The 19184-nt window shown below is 43.7% G+C and overlaps 1 protein-coding gene across 1 annotated transcript in view; it reads left to right on the top strand.

Moving 5' to 3' along the window:
- Positions 1 to 910: 910 nt before the first annotated feature.
- Positions 911 to 19184, top strand: part of LOC131697401 (receptor-type tyrosine-protein phosphatase alpha-like) — a 78169-nt gene continuing 59895 nt past the window's right edge. The window contains exon 1 of the mRNA XM_058985667.1: positions 911 to 1268. Coding sequence (XP_058841650.1) covers positions 1173 to 1268 — 96 coding nt within the window. The 5' untranslated portion in view covers positions 911 to 1172. The remainder of the gene's footprint in view (positions 1269 to 19184) is intronic.

Here is a 19184-nt window from a genome sequence, read left to right as displayed (position 1 = left end):
AGATTCCAATTGTCTCCTCTAATCTTCATAGTAAAACATTGTGTTCAACCGTGTCAAATGCTGCACTAAGATCAAGTAAAACTAGAATGGAATAACATCCAGAATCAGCAGCCATTAGCAGATAATTTACAACTCTGACAAGAGTTGTTTCTGAATTATGCTGTTTATGGAAACTAGACCGAAAGGGCTCAAAGAGGTTATATCGAGCTAGAAGATGTTGTAATTGAGAAACAAGCATGTGTTCTTAACAAGCATGTGTCCAGAAAAGGCCAATTAGAAATGGCCTGTAATTCCTCAGTAACAGTTTAAGAACTGCTTGTTTTAAAAGCGCAGGGACCACCCCAGTATTCAGAGAGGAGTTAGTACTGCTTGTTTTAAAAGTGCAGGGACCACCCCAGTATTCAGAGAGGAGTTAGTACTGCTTGTTTTAAAAGTGCAGGGATCACCCCAGTGTTCAGAGAGGAGTTAGTACTGTGCTCCAAACCTCTGCCTACAGCCTTCATGAACTGTAACTCACCGGTAAACCACGGGGAGGAGCGCACAAAACATACTACACAGGGGCAAGAGCATTTAAAATACCAGACAATACTGCATTATATTGATTAAGCTTATCAACCGAGTTTAAACAAATTTAACAGGGAGCAACAAACAGCCCGTGTAAACTTGGATGGTTCAACAGCTTTCACATTATGAAAAGTCACAGCCTCTTCCCCTCGGCCACAAACACAAACCATTTAAACTGTTGCTAAGTGTATAACTTTTTATTTTTTTCTGAAAAGACCCAGAAACCTATAAGAAAAATGTCTGCATCCTTGTAATGATAAATACCTTACTCACAATCTGTCCGTGTCATGTGTTCCCCCGATTAGCCAGCAGGGGGCAGTACAGTATTCTTCTGTGTGTGCACCCCCTGAATCGGCCGGTAGATGGCGAAGCAGCCTCTCAGCGCTGTGTTGGCGGATTGGGAGGAGAGACCGTTCCGTTCTCCAAGCGCAGGGACAACATGGCGGAATAGGAGCTGCGGCTGCGACTTTCCCGGATACAAGCAAACCCACTGGACTCGGGATATTGCTGACACAGTGCATTCAGATTATCTGTGACTGGAGATCTAGGGCTCTCCCTATACAGAGGCCGAGGGGAAGAGGCTGTGCGTGTACAGCCAGTGGAGCCATATGCTCCCCGTAGTTTTCCAGGGGTGTGGAATTCGTGTTTGGGAGAGAGAAGAGAGATCCGGGAAAACATCTTCTCCCTTCGGATCGGGAGCGGCGGTGAGTCCCCGGAGCTCCATGCACTCACATACCACGACATGTTTCAAACATACACGACAATACATTTATAATAAGAACACAACTGAACACAGCGTGTGCAAAAATAACACATCTAGCACGCAACGCCTGAGGGAGAGAGATGCGGGGAGGCGCTAAATAATATGCGACTACCCGAATAACAATATGTAGTACAAACATACAAATAACTAGAATTAAAGAAGAGATACACCGTAAGACTCAGAGATACACAAGTAAAGGCGCACCGGGAAAGGGTACGGTCAGATATCGGGTATTGTTTATACAGCTAGGCTAGTCGCGCATCAGGAAGACAGACAGAGGGGGCGCTCAGATTTATCAGAATAAAAAAATAAAATACAAAGCAAAACAAAAAAGAAAAACGCCTTAAAGAGGAGACCTGCGTCGACCACAGCGTGTCTGTCAATCAGCACGGTGTTTATATAGTCAGCTACATTACTCCTTGCACTAAACCCAGACTGGAAAGGGATGTTAAATTGATGACCACGAACAAACCCTCTGAAATCGTTTCCAAATACTTTATTATAAGGATCAGCCCACCTCCATCTAGCGCCGAGGAGAGGCCGCTGTGTGTGTGTGACGGCTTTGTTTTGGGTTTGCATGAAATGTAACCATTTTGTATTTACGCAACATAATAAACACTCGTCAGCCAGCAGCGGGGTTATTACAGGTTAAAATGTTACCAGGTATTGAAATACTTTACTGTGGAAATGTAACTCTTCTGCTGTCTGACCGGCTCTGTATCGGTGTTCTTTAACACGTCGTCTAGTTTGCACAGATTCCATTCTTAATCCTCGAACATACAGAGCGCGATGACGTCAGTTTGACCTTATCAGTGCTTATTTTTGTTAAGAAATTGGTGTTGCCCCACCTTAACAACATGAAGAACGGGTATGTAAGAAGCCTCTCATTTTTAATAGCGTTTAACAGAAGTGATACAGGTGTTGAACAGGGAGTGTCAGTGTGATGTAACTCCGGAGACACCAGCAGTAGCTCCCCATATGTATTCATTTAGAAATAAGTGGACACCTGGTGTTGAAAGGACTTGGTGTTTATGGAATGAGGAGGAGGTGGCAGTCCAATCCCATTGAGACCCAGCTGTGTGGAGCTGTGGACCAGGGTACTCCTCCACGTGTGACCTGCTCTACTTTAACTGCTTAAACCCTGGCCTCCTGGAGTCAAAGGCCAGTGCAACCCCTGCCCCAGTGTTTCTGATTGTGGCATTCCTTTGTTAACGTCACACACTAATGTGACAGAGTGGGCTAGTGATTGAGGGACTGGGAGGGAGGCACTGTGGTCTAAACTAGGAAAGATAATGTTTCACAGTCAGAGAGTCCAGGAGAAAGAAATTCAAAGGGACTGGGTCTGATTATATTTGGAAGCAGAGGATGCAGGCAGGCAGGAAGGAAGTGTTTAATCTAATTCATTCTGTGTCTTACCAGCCTAGTGAAGCCGTGGTGTGAGGCGGACCCTGGGAGACGGGCAGTCGCTTTGAAACTTTGAAAATCTGACAAGTCTTGAAAGCAGCCGGACTGGCCAGAGTTTATTTTATGAGATATTTTGTCCTGTAACTACCTTCATTCATAAAACTTTAAAGTCCCTATGTCACCTATTTCACATTACAATCTGATTATATTTTATTAAACTCTAATAGTGTTTTATATATATATATATATATATCATTTATACTTTTGCGCTGTAACTGTAAGAAATTTACAGTCCTAAAGCTTGTTTTGAGCTTCTGCCAAAAAGCCCTGATTTTGAATCTTGACATCTGTGACGTTTCTAGGGGAAAAAAACCAGCCATAAACATGCATGCATATGTCTATGGCATGAACAAAACGATCATACATACAGGTCTATTCCGCGATGGTTAAACTGTGTCAAAAATACATTTCACCTCAGATAGGCGCAAGGGAATGCATTGCGTGAAAAAACAGTTTTGTATTCCATGACAGTGAAATGAGCTCGTCAGTGCACAATGCAATGATCACTTCACACAACACGGAGCACGCAGACTAAAGTACTGTATTCCATGACAGTGAAATGAACAAGCTCGTCAGTGCACAATGCAGTGATCACTTCACACAACACAGAGCACGCAGACTAAAGTACTGTATTCCATGACAGTGAAATGAACAAGCTCGTCAGTGCACAATGCAATGATCACTTCACACAACACGGAGCACGCAGACTAAAGTACTGTATTCCATGACAGTGAAATGAACGAGCTCGTCAGTGCACAATGCAGTGATCACTTCACACAACACAGAGCACGCAGACTAAAGTACTGTATTCCATGACAGTGAAATGAACGAGCTCGTCAGTGCACAATGCAATGATCACTTCACACAACACGGAGCACGCAGACTAAAGTACTGTATTCCATGACAGTGAAATGAACGAGCTCGTCAGTGCACAATGCAGTGATCACTTCACACAACACGGAGCACGCAGACTAAAGTACTGTATTCCATGACAGTGAAATGAACAAGCTCGTCAGTGCACAATGCAATGATCACTTCACACAACACGGAGCACGCAGACTAAAGTACTGTATTCCATGACAGTGAAATGAACAAGCTCGTCAGTGCACAATGCAATGATCACTTCACACAACACGGAGCACGCAGACTAAAGTACTGTATTCCATGACAGTGAAATGAACAAGCTCGTCAGTGCACAATGCAATGATCACTTCACACAACACGGAGCACGCAGACTAAAGTACTGTATTCCATGACAGTGAAATGAACAAGCTCGTCAGTGCACAATGCAGTGATCACTTCACACAACACGGAGCACGCAGACTAAAGTACTGTATTCCATGACAGTGAAATGAACGAGCTCGTCAGTGCACAATGCAGTGATCACTTCACACAACACGGAGCACGCAGACTAAAGTACTGTATTCCATGACAGTGAAATGAACAAGCTCGTCAGTGCACAATGCAATGATCACTTCACACAACACGGAGCACGCAGACTAAAGTACTGTATTCCATGACAGTGAAATGAACAAGCTCGTCAGTGCACAATGCAGTGATCCCTTCACACAACACGGAGCACGCAGACTAAAGTACTGTATTCCATGACAGTGAAATGAACGAGCTCGTCAGTGCACAATGCAATGATCACTTCACACAACACGGAGCACGCAGACTAAAGTACTGTATTCCATGACAGTGAAATGAACGAGCTCGTCAGTGCACAATGCAATGATCACTTCACACAACACAGAGCACGCAGACTAAAGTACTGTATTCCATGACAGTGAAATGAACGAGCTCGTCAGTGCACAATGCAATGATCACTTCACACAACACGGAGCACGCAGACTAAAGCTTTCGGTTGTTGGTTTCTGGCAGGTACGCATTTAATTTTTCTCTTTAAGACACTGGTACACAAATTCACAAACACACGCAGACCTTTGCAAAGACAGCTGTTCACCAAGCCAATCATCAAGTAAGTGACCATTGATTCATTTTCCCCTGACAACAGCGGAACCATTTAGAAACCCCAATGTTTTTTTTTTTTTGTTTTTTTAACCAGCCTTAATTAAACAATTTCATACTGTTTACTTTTATATCAAAAATACATTTTTAAAAAGCTGCATCTATAAGACACTTCATACAGATATAAAATGATTACCATCATTTTTTTTCTTACCCTGTGCACTAGTGCTCAATACCGCTGTCCACTGCGGATAATCAGTTCTCTGCAAGTGTTGCATTTGTTTTTTCAGACGTCAGATATTATTATTATTATTATTATTATTATTATCATAATTATTATTATACAGTATAGCGTTATCCAATAAACTCCGTGGCCCAAAACTACCCAAAGAAAATAAACATGAGCAGGGCTATTGCTGACTTAATAAAATAAAAACAGGGGGGGGGGGGGGCGTGTCGCTCGCATTCCTCACGCCAGCGTGGTTATTTTCTCCAGCTGGAGGTTCGAAACAGTTCGGAATCGGGGCTCAAACCACATATTCTTCCTCCCCACAATTTCTTTCATTACACACCACACTCCCGCTGTCCTTATTGTAATACAGAAATTCGTAATGATCTCTTTCACAGTCTGAAGCCATGGATCTCTCTCCTGTCTTCCTGGTGTTCCCCAGTGATGTCAGCTTCCTGCATCATCAGGGTGGTGTTGGTATTTTCCGGAATTATTGACAGTGCCAGTAAATTGATCATGGAGATTTAATTTCTTGTTCATTGTGAAAGTAAACCAAGTATGACCCCAAAGCCAAAAATGATTTTCTATGTGAGAGATGGACTTTAACTCTGAAGTTATTGTAACAAGCTGATGACTCTCCATCTGGGAGTTTGGGGCTGCTGAGATCTGCATGCTATGTTTACCTTGCAGTCCCTATGAAGGGGCTTCCTGCTGTCTCTTCCTGTCCCGGTGTCCCTCTCTTCATTGGACCCATGGATATGCAGACGGTATCCAGTTCTGTCATGCTGGGACACATCTGAACAAGCATGGCTTGAAATGAGCGTGGTGTAGGGATGGAAGGAAGACTCCTCTGCAGTTTCACCCGCTCCAGGGTTTAGTATGGCTTCATGAGGTAACGAGCTCAAGTGTGTCTCATTAAACTCCTAGTGAAAGGGAGTGGATCAAACTGCAGTGCAGCTGGAGTCTTGCTTCCATCCCGTCTGTGAAATGTTTTGAAGCAGGGTTTTTTGAGCACACGTGCATATATATATATAGATATAGATATAGATATAGATAGATATATAGATATATATAGATATAGATATATATATAGATAGATATAGATATTGATCTCAATCCCTGTGGTAAATCGGAGTTAGCCAGCATTAACCCACGATACAATGTTACTATATTGAGAAATGAAGAACATCATACTGAAATATCTGCAATAGCGTCTGCGCTGATGTTCTTTGTGTTCTAGAACGACAGCAGAAATTCAGCAGTTTTTGTTCCTGCATTCCCTTTTCACCCTCAGGAAGTCCAGTCTGTGAAACTTTAAGGGTCTCGGTTCTGTGGCTCTCGCAGCAGGTTGTCAAATCTGATGAGCCGCACGTTTTTGTTTCTTTTATCTGCTCCCCGATTCTGAAGGTTTTATTTTTCTTCTCCTTTCTTCATTTTATCAGGATGAGTCAGGCTGCTCTTGGTGACTCATTCTTTCAGCGAACGTCTCCTTACTGTGTGCTGCAGGGTTTGAGAGACAGATCATCGCGTGCACCGCGTGAAAATACCCTGCGCTTTAAATAAGTAAAAAAAAACAAGAAACCTTCTGCATCAAACAGTCATGACTACAGGGATGGAAACGAGACTCCCATTGCACAGCAGTTTGATCCATTCCTGGTTTTACAAGGAGTTTAATAAGACACATCTGAGCTTGTTACAGTGCTTATGAAGCTTGTAGTAAAACCTGGAATGGGTGAAAAGCAGTTTTATTTCCTTCCCTATGTACACACTGGACTTCACAGTAGGCAGAATTGATTCCAGATCATAATCTTTTCACTTTACTAAATTACTTGGAATACTTTTAGGACAGGGTGGGTTTTTTATTGATACAGATAGCTGTTGTTTTAGGATCTGCCGCTGTACATGGAATAGATCTCACTTCTGAACGGCCGTGTCTTTTTGTTGCAATCTAAATCTATTTGCAAAATTTTTTTTTAAAAATAGTAAAATGGTTGCAACACCTTGTAGAATCCCAGAAAGGCTGAAGTCCTGGATGCACATTTCCTGTGCATCTCTGAAACGTCTCTTACACGGCATCAAGCCTGCACGCTCATTTAAGTAAAAGCTACTGCAAAGTCATTGAAAAGAAAAAGCTGATGCAAGTTGAAATCCAAATGTTTTTTTTAGTGGACTGTAGTACAGCGTTTATTCCCATTCAAACATTGTAAAACTAAATCTGCTGTAGATTTCCGCAGAACTGCGATGGAGTTCTTACAGTAACTTCTGTCTGCAATGCATTTTCAGTTTCAGAAACAACGCTTTTAAATCCTGACCAATTTGTATCTATAAGGTGCTTGTTGTCCACAGTGTCTCTATCAGATAGGAGGTTGTCTATATTGTCTGTATAGTGGAAGCTGGTTGTCCACAGTGTCTCTATCAGATAGGAGGTTGTCTGTATTGTCTGTATAGTGGAAGCTGGTTGTCCACAGTGTCTCTATCAGAGAGGAGGTTGTCTGTATTGTCTGTATAGTGGAAGCTGGTTGTCTATAATGGCTCTATCAGATAGGAGGTTGTCTATATTGTCTGTATAGTGGAAGCTGGTTGTCCACAGTGTCTCTATCAGATAGGAGGTTGTCTATAATGTGTGCGTTGTTGGGATGTGTTCCCAGTCTGCCTGCTCTCTGGTCTCGGCTCACTGGCCGTGGGTTTGGAGAGCTGCAGGTTTGTAATTATGGCTGCGCCTCTGGTTTCTGGGCTTGGATTGTGGAGAGGAAATGGTCACTGCTGGTTTCTCTGAACACAAACAGAGAGAGCGGCAAGAGAGTCAGTCTGGGTTCAGACGCAGTGCGAGCTGTCAGCTGTGAGCTGTTCAGACATGTCTCACGACACAAGAGCGAGGAGAAGAACTGAAATACTCAGCCTGAGGGAGAGAGGCAGAGCGTGGAACCAGAGAGTGGGAGGGAGAAGCAGAGTGAGAGAGAGAGAGTGTGTGTGTGTGTGTGTGTGTGTGTGTGAGTCTCTGTGTGTGTGTGTGTGTGTGTGTGTCTCTCTCTGTGAGTGTGTGTGTGTGTCTCTCTCTGTGAGTGTGTGTGTCTCTCTGTGAGTGTGTGTGTGTGTGTGAGTCTCTCTGTGAGTGTGTGTGTGTGTGTGTGTGTGTGAGTCTCTCTGTGAGTGTGAGTCTCTCTGTGAGTGTGTGTGTGAGTCTCTCTGTGAGTGTGTGTGTGTGAGTCTCTCTGTGAGTGTGTGTGTGTGTGTGTGTGTGTGTGTGTGTGTGAGTCTCTCTGTGAGTGTGTGTGTGTGTGTGTGACCAGAACTGAACACAATATTCTAGATGAGGCCTTACTAATGCATTGTAAAGTTTTAACATTACTTCTCTTGACTTAAATTCAACACTTTTCACAATATATCCGAGCATCTTGTTGGCCTTTTTTATAGCTTCCCCACATTGTCTAGATGAAGACATTTCTGAGTCAACATAAACTCCTAGGTCTTTTTCATAGATCCCTTCTTCAATTTCAGTATCTCTCCCATATGGTATTTATAATGCACATTTTTATTGCCTGCGTGCAGTACTTTACACTTTTCTCTATTTGCCATGTGTCTGCCCAGTTCTGAATTCTGTCTAGATCATTTTGAATGACCTTTGCTGCTTCAACAGTGTTTGCCACTCCTCCTATTTTTGTGTTGTCTGCAAATTTAACAAGTTTGCTTACTATACCAGAATCTAAGTCATTAATGTAGATTAGGAATAGCAGAGGACCTAATACTGATCCCTGTGGTACACCACTGGTTACCTCGCTCCATTTTGAGGTTTCTCCTCTAATCAGTACTTTCTGTTTTCTACATGTTAACCACTCCCTAATCCATGTGCATGCATTTCCTTGAATCCCTACTGCGTTCAGTTTGAGAATTAATCTTTTATGCGGGACTTTGTCAAAAGCTTTCTGGAAATCTAAATAAACCATGTCATATGCTTTGCAATTATCCATTATCGATGTTGCATCCTCAAAAAAGTCAAGTAGGTTAGTTAGACACGATCTCCCTTTCCTAAAACCATGCTGGCTGTCTCCCAGGATATTGTTACCATATAGGTAATTTTCCATTTTGGATCTTATTATAGTTTCCATAAGTTTACATATAATAGAAGTCAGGCTTATTGGTCTGTAGTTACCTGGTTCGGTTTTGTCTCCCTTTTTGTGGATCGGCATTACGTTTGCTATTTTCCAGTCTGTTGGTACAACCCCTGTGTCAAGAGACTGTTGCATGATCTTGGTTAGCAGTTTGTAAATAACTTCTTTCATTTCTTTGAGTACTATTGGGAGGATCTCATCTGGCCCAGGGGATTTGTTTATTTTAAGAGCTCCTAGTCCCTTTAACACTTCTGCCTCTGTTATGCTAAAATTATTTAAAATACAGGTCGACATGTGGGGCATGTTGTCCGTGTCCTCCTTTGTAAAAACCTGTGAAAAGTAATCATTTAATATATTTGCTATTTTTTTTCTTCATCTGTGATTTTGCCATTTGTGTCTCTTAGTCATTTAACCTCCTCTTTGAATGTTCTCTTGCTGTTATAATATTGGAAAAACATTTTGGAATTGGTTTTAGCCCCCTTAGCAATATTGATTTCTATCTCTCTCTTGGCCTTTCTAACTTCCTTTTTGACCTGCGTTTGCAGTTCCAAGTACTCTTTCTGTGTACTTTGTTTTTGGTCCCTTTTAAACGCTCTGTAAAGTGCCTTTTTTAGCTGAATATTTTTTTTTTAATTGATCTAGCAAACTGTTTTGGCCATTTTGTTTTATATTTAGATTGGTCTACTTTTGGGATGTAATTGTTTTGCGCCTCTAGTACTACATTTTTAAAAAACAGCCACCATCCTTTTTCTGTGGATGTTTTCTCTGTTTTACTCAGAGGCTGGGGGAGAGGGAGTGGAAGAGAAGTGTACATGAAACACCTAGCATGTTAATTTGGACCCCATTCTGGACACAAGCTGGGGTCAGTGTGTTCAATATGTACAGTAAGCTTAGACTATTGGAATCCTGTGACAGTGTATGGGACAGGGCTGTGTTGTGTGTGTGTGTGTTTTCTCTGTGGTCTGGGTCTGAGTTGCTGAGTGTATTGTAAGTGATGTTACTGTGCATGTACAAGTAGTGGACAAAAAAATGGAAACTCCTGGGTAAATGATGGACACCAAGTATATTGAAAGCAAGGGCTTCCACACAGGTGTGGCTCATGCGTTAATTAAGCAAATAACATCCCAGCATGCTTAGGGTCATGTATAAAGATGCTGGACAGGCCTGGTTGCCTATAATTATGGCTAGAACATAAGAACATAAGAACATAAGAACATAAGAACATTAGAACGTTTACAAACGAGAGGAGGCCATTCAGCCCATCTTGCTCGTTTGGTTGTTAGTAGCTTATTGATCCCAGAATCTCATCAAACAGCTTCTTGAAGGATCCCAGGGTGTCAGCTTCAACAACATTACTGGGGAGTTGGTTCCAGACCCTCATAAGGCTGCAAGAGGAGACCTCAGTGACTTTGAAAGAAGGTCGATTGTTGGGGCGCGTTTGGCAGGAGCTTCAGTGACCAAGACCTCTCAACTTGCTGATGTTTCACGAACAACGGTGTTTAAGGTGGTGTCGGCATGGAACGCAGAGGGAAAGACATCATCAGCAAAGGGCAACAGTGGACGGAATTGCATACTCCAGGATCGTGATATCCGTGCATTAATTCCAAGTGCAAGGAAAAAGAGGCGAGCAACTGCAGATCCAATTGACTGCAAATTTCAACCTGGGGCGCGAGCAGCCAGTTTCATCAAAAACGGTCCACTGAGAACTCCACAGAGCGGGATACCATAGTGGCCCAACGCCCTATTAAGAGACTTTACACTGGGGTTAACATTTATTTGTCCACTACCTGTACATTGTGTGTGTATTATCATTTGTTAAAAGTATGTTGAGTTTTTCACAGTACTAATTGATTGGACACACATTAAAGAAGTTTTTAAATCTGAGTACAGTATAAAAAGACCAAGCCTGTAAGTGAGCAATAGTGACTTGAAAATGAGCATGATGGGCTGCACACCTGTTGTGCTGCATGTGGTGTGCTGTTTCAGTCTGGTCCCTGCTGTGGATCTGCACTGTACGCAGTGTTTGTCTGATTTGCAGAGTGCTGTGGGTTTCCATGCTTCACTGTGAAGTTGGGAGTGTTTGTTGTGGTTTGTGGCTTAGGGTCGGTGTGTGTGAGATGAATGCAATACAGCACCTTTCAGGACAGGCCTATTGTGGTATTTTCAATACATCCAGAACCACAGCAATGGCCAAACATTTTACATCACCTAGAATTTTAGGATTGAGACATAATGATATTGCAAAAGTCTACCATAATAGTCCCATATTTTGATTTGTCAGTTTTTCTTTAAGTGTATGGAAAACTACAAAGCGGTATGTAATTCAACATGCTAACGTTTACACTGATCAGCAGGTTTCATTCGACCTTCAGGAGGCAGTGTGGTCCAGTGGTTAAAGTCCAGGGCTTGTAACCAGAAGGCCACCGGTTCAAAACCCACCTCTCTGCCACTGACTGACTCACTGTGTGACCCTGAGCAAGTCACTTAACCTCCTTGTGCTCCATCCTGCGGATGAGATGTTAAATCAGTGTCCTATTGTAAGTGACTCAGTTCACAGCCTACCTCTGTAAAGCGCTTTGTGATGGTGAGCCACTATGAAAGGCGCTATATGAAAATGAAGATATTATTTATAAAGCAAAATGAGTTAATTCTATAGGGTGTGTAGCTGTACAGTATTAAACACTACAGTGCAACATTTAGAAATACGAAGCAAAAGAAATCAATGACACTTTCGACGAGAAGCCTTTTTCCAGGTCTTCAGTGTTGAAAGTGGGTTTGGATTCTCATTTATGTCATGGCGTTTATTAAGTGTCTTAGTATTTCTGTATTTTCAGTACAAGTACAGTACAGAAAGAAATAATAATCCACATGTAGGCTAAAAGTTCCTCTTCCTTTCAGAATGTTTTTCTAATGGCGTGAGCTTGCGATATTGGCTTCGTACTGCTCTCGGTACATAGCTGTATTCTGTATATGATTGGTGTAATGATTGATTCTTTTCTGATCTGAATCCTGTGTTGCTCGTTTATTCTGGTTCCCAGCGGTGAATTGAGCCGGTCCCTCGTGGGTCTGCAGTCCAGCGCTGCTGTGTTTGAGTCTCTGCCCCTCTCGCAGTGTCTCACATCCTGTGTTGCCCGTTTATTCTGGTTCCCAGCGGTGGATTGAGCTGGTCCCTCGTGGGTCTGTAGTCCAGCGCTGCTGTGTTTGAGTCTCTGCCCCTCTCGCAGTGTCCCGCTGCTGTGACTTGAAATTCCCATCAGCCCTGGGTTTCAGAACTGCCTCCAGGTAAATAGCCTACATAATCAAAATGATCAGGAGCCAGGGGTTTGATGTGGAATAAATTGCTTCTCCCTTATAAATAGTGTTTTACGTTTTCAGTTTTCTCTGATGTATGATGAGCAGAATCTGTGCAAGTTGAAGGCACGCTGTGCTGACGGAAATAGTATCTACAGAAGGTATGAACGTGACATCAGCACAAAACAATCCAGGTTTATTCACCTTGAAATCATAAAAAGAAAAGAGAATTGACAGAACTGTGTGGTGCAAGACATGGGGAGACGCGTCACAAATCACACTGGACATTTCCATCAATGCATTCCATAGGTTTACCAGCTAAAGCATCACCATTTTCTGTCATATATTTACGATTAAGATTGTCAGCGTTAGGCAGTGTTTTAGCTGATGGACAGACAGTACTGTCACACGAAGTCACCAATACATACCTCTCTGCAATAAACAGTGGCTGTCCAGCAAAGCATCGCACTCTGACAAACTCATTAACGTTATTTGATCCTCTGATGTGTAAACATCTGCTGCATCTTAGGATACAGTGTAGGGCTGCTTATTACAATGTCAGATTCAAAGTAAAACTGCATTTTAATCAAAATATTGTGTATTTCCTAGAAAATAGTACCAGGAAAATATGGAAAAGTAGACAAATCCGTTCATTCAGAGCAGAGTCACCAGGGGCCTGATTGGTCAGTCTGTTGGCACTGACTGTGCCTGGTCATTCCAGTACTACAATGTCTCTGCGTATAGGAACACCCTTGTGGTGAAACAGATTTTTCATTGTAAATGCTCCTGCTAGAGGAACAGGAACTTTGCTTAAAACAACACCTTCTTGGCACCGCTAGCGATTCGTTCACAGCGGACACAGTACTGTTGTGTAACCATCAAACTTAAATTAAAATGGTTTATTCAGTCTTTTCAGAAACGCCTTGTCATCGCGAGAGTGTCTTCAGACACACTGATTGGTTTATTAAATCTTTCCAGAACCGCCATCATATCATTGCCTCGTTTTGTATTCTGATTTTCATGAGTGCACCTCATCGCTACAAAATGGCATGTACGTAAACATTGAAACGCGCCGCTGTTTCTGTTGCTACAAAAAGTTTGAAATTGTTCGAGCTCCTGAAAAAAACCTAAATCAGACACAAGTCGCAGAACAATTTGGTGTTTCCTGTAATTTAGCTTGACAGTTTATTAACGTTAGTTTGTCTGTTACTTTATTAGAGTTTTACATACACTTGCCTATTGCTTTTCTCTTACTTATTCAGTTCATTTCATATGTTGATGCACGTGCGTCATGACATGTCATACAGATCTATGTATGGATTGATTGATATTGTGTTGGTGGCTGGCTGTCTTATAGAACACTCGGCTTGCTTCCTGAGGGCTGTTCTCTTAGCCGGAGTCCATCTTATACCTGTACAAGGGGAGTTCTGAAACCCAGGACTTGGTGCAGCAGGCTTAGTGTGAGATTCAAGCTGTGCACTGATCACAGAGCAGGAGGAGGAGGAAGTAATTCCTAAAATAGAGATTATCTTTCTGCATTCTCCATGCATTAGTGTGCCAGCCTCCCACAGAACACAGTGATTCAGACTGCTCGGTTTCCTTTCAACACCAGCTGATTGCTTTGAACTCCTCTGTTCTGTATCGAGTCTGTGTCTCTCTCTCTGTCTGTATCGAGTGTGTGTGTGTGTCTCTCACTCTGTCTGTATCGAGTGTGTGTGTGTGTGTGTCTCGTTCTGTCTGTATCGAGTGTGTGTGTGTGTGTCTCTCGCTCTGTCTGTATCGAGTGTGTGTGTGTCTGGCTCTGTCTGTATCGAGTGTGTGTGTGTGTGTGTGTCTCTGGCTCTGTCTGTATCGAGTGTGTGTGTGTGTCTCTGGCTCTGTCTGTATCGAGTGTGTGTGTCTCTGGCTCTGTCTGTATCCAGTGTGTGTGTCTCAGTGTGTATGGGGGTGTCTCTCTCGCTCTGTGTGTGTTTGTGTCTCAGTGTGTGTGGGGGTGTCTCTCTCGCTCTGTGTGTGTTTGTGTCTCAGTGTGTGTGGGGGTGTCTCTCTCGCTCTGTGTGTTTGTGTCTCAGTGTGTGTGGGGGTGTCTCTCACAGAGGGGGGGGGGGGGGGGGTAGATAATAGCGACCCCTCACTTCAAAATCTAGCACTACACCCCTGGCAACAATAATACATTGTGATCACAAGTGGTTTTCTCGCAGGATGAGATTAGACAGAATTCAGTTAAATTGTGACAGAAAGGGTCAGCTGACTCTGAGCAGGTTTGTGAATGGGTTGTGGATCAGATGTGCTGCACAGACACCGGCGGCAGTGACGGACGGGTCAGCTGACTGAGCAGGTTTGAATGGGTTGTGGATGTGCTGCAGTGACGGACGGGTCAGCTGACTGAGCAGATTTGAATGGGTTGTGGATGTGCTGCAGTGACGGGCGGGTCAGCTGACTCAGCAGATTTGAATGGGTTGTGGATGTGTTGCAGTGACGGACGGGTCAGCTGACTGAGCAAGTTTGAATGGGTTGTGGATGTGCTGCAGTGATGGACGGGTCAGCTGACTAAGCAAGTTTGAATGGGTTGTGGATGTGCTGCAGTGATGGACGGTTCAGCTGACTCAGCAGGTTTGAATGGGTTGTGGATGTGCTGCAGTGATGGACGGGTCAGCTGACTCTGAGCTGGTTTGAATGGGTTGTGGATATGCTGCAGTGACGGACAGGCTTGCACGCAGCTTTTGCCGTAAGTTATTTTTTTAATTGGACAAGCATTGTGGCGATTGCTGCTGGTGCCGTCGGTTATTTCATGCCCTGCGTGAATGTACATTGAGATGATGCACCATGTAAGTGTGAATGTACATTGAGATGATGCACCATGTAAGTGTGAATGTACATTGAGATGATGCACCATGTAAGTGTGAATGTACATTGAGATGATGCACCATGTAAGTGTGAATGTACATTGAGATGATGCACCATGTAAGTGTGAATGTACATTGAGATGATGCACCATGTAAGTGTGAATGTACATTGAGATGATGCACCATGTAAGTGTGAATGTACATTGAGATGATGCACCATGTAAGTGTGAATGTACATTGAGATGATGCACCATGTAAGTGTGAATGTACATTGAGATGATGCACCATGTAAGTGTGAATGTACATTGAGATGATGCACCATGTAAGTGTGAATGTACATTGAGATGATGCACCATGTAAGTGTGAATGTACATTGAGATGATGCACCATGTAAGTGTGAATGTACATTGAGATGATGCACCATGTAAGTGTGAAACAATGTTCACATCTACAGGATTTTACTGAGGATATGCTGTATTTCATGGTGGTGGTGATGATCACATGATAGTAGTGACAGGTTTTAATGAGTAGGGTGGGGATCCTTAGACTTCACCTGACAAGGTTTTGAGATCAATCGGCTCCTAGACCAGCATTGATTGGCCAATGGCCTCCCTCTTGTCTGTATATTTTCTTATTTTTTGTGACTGCCTGTTTCTGGGTTGGTTCTTTGATGTTTAAGCTAAGGAGCTGCTGTCTGCGTGTGGTTCATTTCCTGAGCGACTCATTTCTGATGATCTCTGCTGCCAGCCTTTGTGAGATACAGAGAGGCAGGAAGTGTGTTGGGTTAGATGTGTGACTTGTCTGACTGGGGGGGGACCCTCAGTGCAGCAGTGTTTGGGGAACATATGCACGCCTCTCTGAATCCTACACGAGTCACAAACCTCCAGCTGGAAATGGGATTAGGGTTAGGGTTAGGGTTAGACCCCGGTCAGAAGGTCACCGGGATGACGGCTGTGTAGTGTCTCCCATTCGGGACCCCGGAGTGGGACTGGGTGAGAAGCAGGGTGGGCTGCCGGCTCTGCGGGTCAGGATTAGGGTTAGGGTCAGGGTTAGGGTTAGAGACCCCGGTCAGAAGGTCACCGGGATGACGGCTCTGCGGGTCAGGATCATCGAAGAGGCTCCTTATCATTGGGGTGTGCTTGAGGGGAAGCTCTCATACTGCCAGGCTGCTGCAGCGCCTGTGTCTCACCCCCTTCACACACATCACATTCACCAGCAGCTGACGGAGAGAAGGAGCTTGGCAGACTGGGTCTGTGTCATACAGGAGCCTGTGTGTGTGTTGCACTGGAAGAGTCTGCTTCCCTCGGTGAGAAGGCTGTAAGTCTGAATTTAACTGAACATTTAAGCCTTCAGTGTAACTGGTTGTTTACTATTTAAACTACCGTATACATTTTCAGTGAAAAAAATTGTCTTGATTTAATTCACACTCAGCATCCAGTTACTGTACAGTGCTGTACAATAAGTATATTTAGTTGAAAATGTAGTAAAATACCATGTCGTTTACCATGCTAATCTTTCAAACCTTTACAGCCTTGCTTCATAACACACCAGACTGCAGCCAAAGCACTTGTCCCACGTGTTTTGCGGGCTCAATAAGGAAGGCGCGAGGCAGTGAGACTGTGTGCTAGTACACCCTGAATAACACGCCTTGGCTGCAGCAGCTGGGAGCTTATCCTGCTCAGCACAGGTCTTGCAGTAACAGCAGTGACCTCATCTGCATTTCCAACAAAGAACAAAGCACTGGGAACAACTCCCGCAATGAAAACATACATTGCTTAGCATAGCATATTTACCAAGTAATACAGAATATGGTAAAGTAAGTGGATTGATTTTCGTGGCAGATATCTCTTAGTTTAGTCTTGGTGTATCTCTTGAAAGAGTTGAGTAAACACAGTCCACTACACTCTGACAGAAGTGAGTAACTAATACATGCACGATATGCATACACACATGCGCACATACACAACGGCACGCACACTTATGAACACGCATGCACACATGCACGCACACAAACTCGCACGCCTGGAGCTGGGGCGTCCAAGTTGTGCAGGAAGAGAGGTAATTGCAGGAAGTTATTTAAAACTGAACTTGTAATGATTCCCAAACCAGTGTGTCGCTAGCAGGGTCCTGTGTGTGTTACTGTGCGGGGCATGGCTTCAAAGAGCAAGCACACTCATACTCATGCACGCACTCACTCACTCACTCACACACATGCACACACATGGCATAGCCACGATAGATACACTGGTTTCAATCACTTAGGCCATACTACAGCAGCCGTGAGGGCAGTGCAATTGTCCCATCTTACTTTGGACCGAGGCTCATGCAGCCCATGTTGTCGTTTAACTTGGAGCAGCAGGTATCTGATGTGAACACAGCAACAGGCAGTACCTCCTGATCCCATCCCTGTGTTTGCTCATGAAACTAAAGAACTGCTTCCCTGGCTGTGTTGAAGCAGAGTGTGCAGCGCTGGTGCGAGCAGGGCCTCACACAGCGACAGGAAGTAGCTGTCAGGTGGCTTTACTGCACTGACAGGTAATGTCTGTAAAGTGTTCCGCTAGATCCAACATTAACTCGACTTGAAACATTTCAGATACTGCCGAGCTTGCTCTTTACCACAAACTTTCATATACTTTCTTTTTGCTTGAATTAAACATTGTGACTAAAATTGAGTTTTGTGTCAGTTAATGACAGGCACATTTAGTATTCTGGTACATTTTTTGTGACTCTGAAATATTTCATTATACAGATACACCTCTTACATGCCTTAAAGTATCTGCCTATCAGTGAGAGGTGTTGAGGATATCTCTTATCAGTGAGAGGTGTTGAGGATCTCTCTATCAGTGAGAGGTGTTGAGGATCTCTGTATCAGTGAGAGGTGTTGAGGATCTCTATCAGTGAGACGTGTTGAGTGTCTCTCAGTGAGAGGTGTTGAGCCTCTCTATCAGTGAGAGGTGTTGAGCCTCTCTGTCAGTGAGAGGTGTTGAGGATCTCTCTTATCAGTGAGAGGTGTTGAGGATCTCTCTATCAGTGAGAGGTGTTGAGGATCTCTCTATCAGTGAGAGGTGTTGAGGATCTCTCTATCAGTGAGAGGTGTTGAGGATCTCTCTATCAGTGAGAGGTGTTGAGGATCTCTCTATCAGTGAGAGGTGTTGAGGATCTCTATCAGTGAGAGGTGTTGTATCAGTGAGAGGTGTTGAGTATCTCTATCAGTGAGAGGTGTTGAGGATCTCTCTTATCAGTGAGAGGTGTTGAGTGTCTCTCAGTGAGAGGTGTTGAGGATCTCTATCAGTGAGAGGTGTTGAGGATCTCTCTTATCAGTGAGAGGTGTTGAGGATCTCTATCAGTGAGAGGTGTTGAGGATCTCTCTATCAGTGAGAGGTGTTGAGGATCTCTCTATCAGTGAGAGGTGTTGAGGATCTCTTATCAGTGAGAGGTGTTGAGTGTCTATCAGTGAGAGGTGTTGAGGATCTCTCTATCAGTGAGAGGTGTTGAGGATCTCTCTTATCAGTGAGAGGTGTTGAGTGTCTATCAGTGAGAGGTGTTGAGTGTCTCTCAGTGAGAGGTGTTGAGGATCTCTATCAGTGAGAGGTGTTGAGGATCTCTCTTATCAGTGAGAGGTGTTGAGGATCTCTCTTATCAGTGAGAGGTGTTGAGGATCTCTCTTATCAGTGAGAGGTGTTGAGTGTCTATCAGTGAGAGGTGTTGAGTGTCTCTCAGTGAGAGGTGTTGAGGATCTCTATCAGTGAGAGGTGTTGAGGATCTCTCTTATCAGTGAGAGGTGTTGAGGATCTCTCTTATCAGTGAGAGGTGTTGAGGATCTCTTATCAGTGAGAGGTGTTGAGTGTCTATCAGTGAGAGGTGTTGAGGATCTCTCTCAGTGAGACGTGTTGAGTGTCTCTCAGTGAGAGGTGTTGAGGATCTCTATCAGTGAGAGGTGTTGAGGATCT

Source organism: Acipenser ruthenus, chromosome 2, assembly GCF_902713425.1.
Source record: "Acipenser ruthenus chromosome 2, fAciRut3.2 maternal haplotype, whole genome shotgun sequence".
Lineage (NCBI taxonomy): Eukaryota > Metazoa > Chordata > Actinopteri > Acipenseriformes > Acipenseridae > Acipenser > Acipenser ruthenus.
Note: the sequence above shows the minus strand (reverse complement) of the source record. Positions and strands in the feature narration are given on the sequence as shown.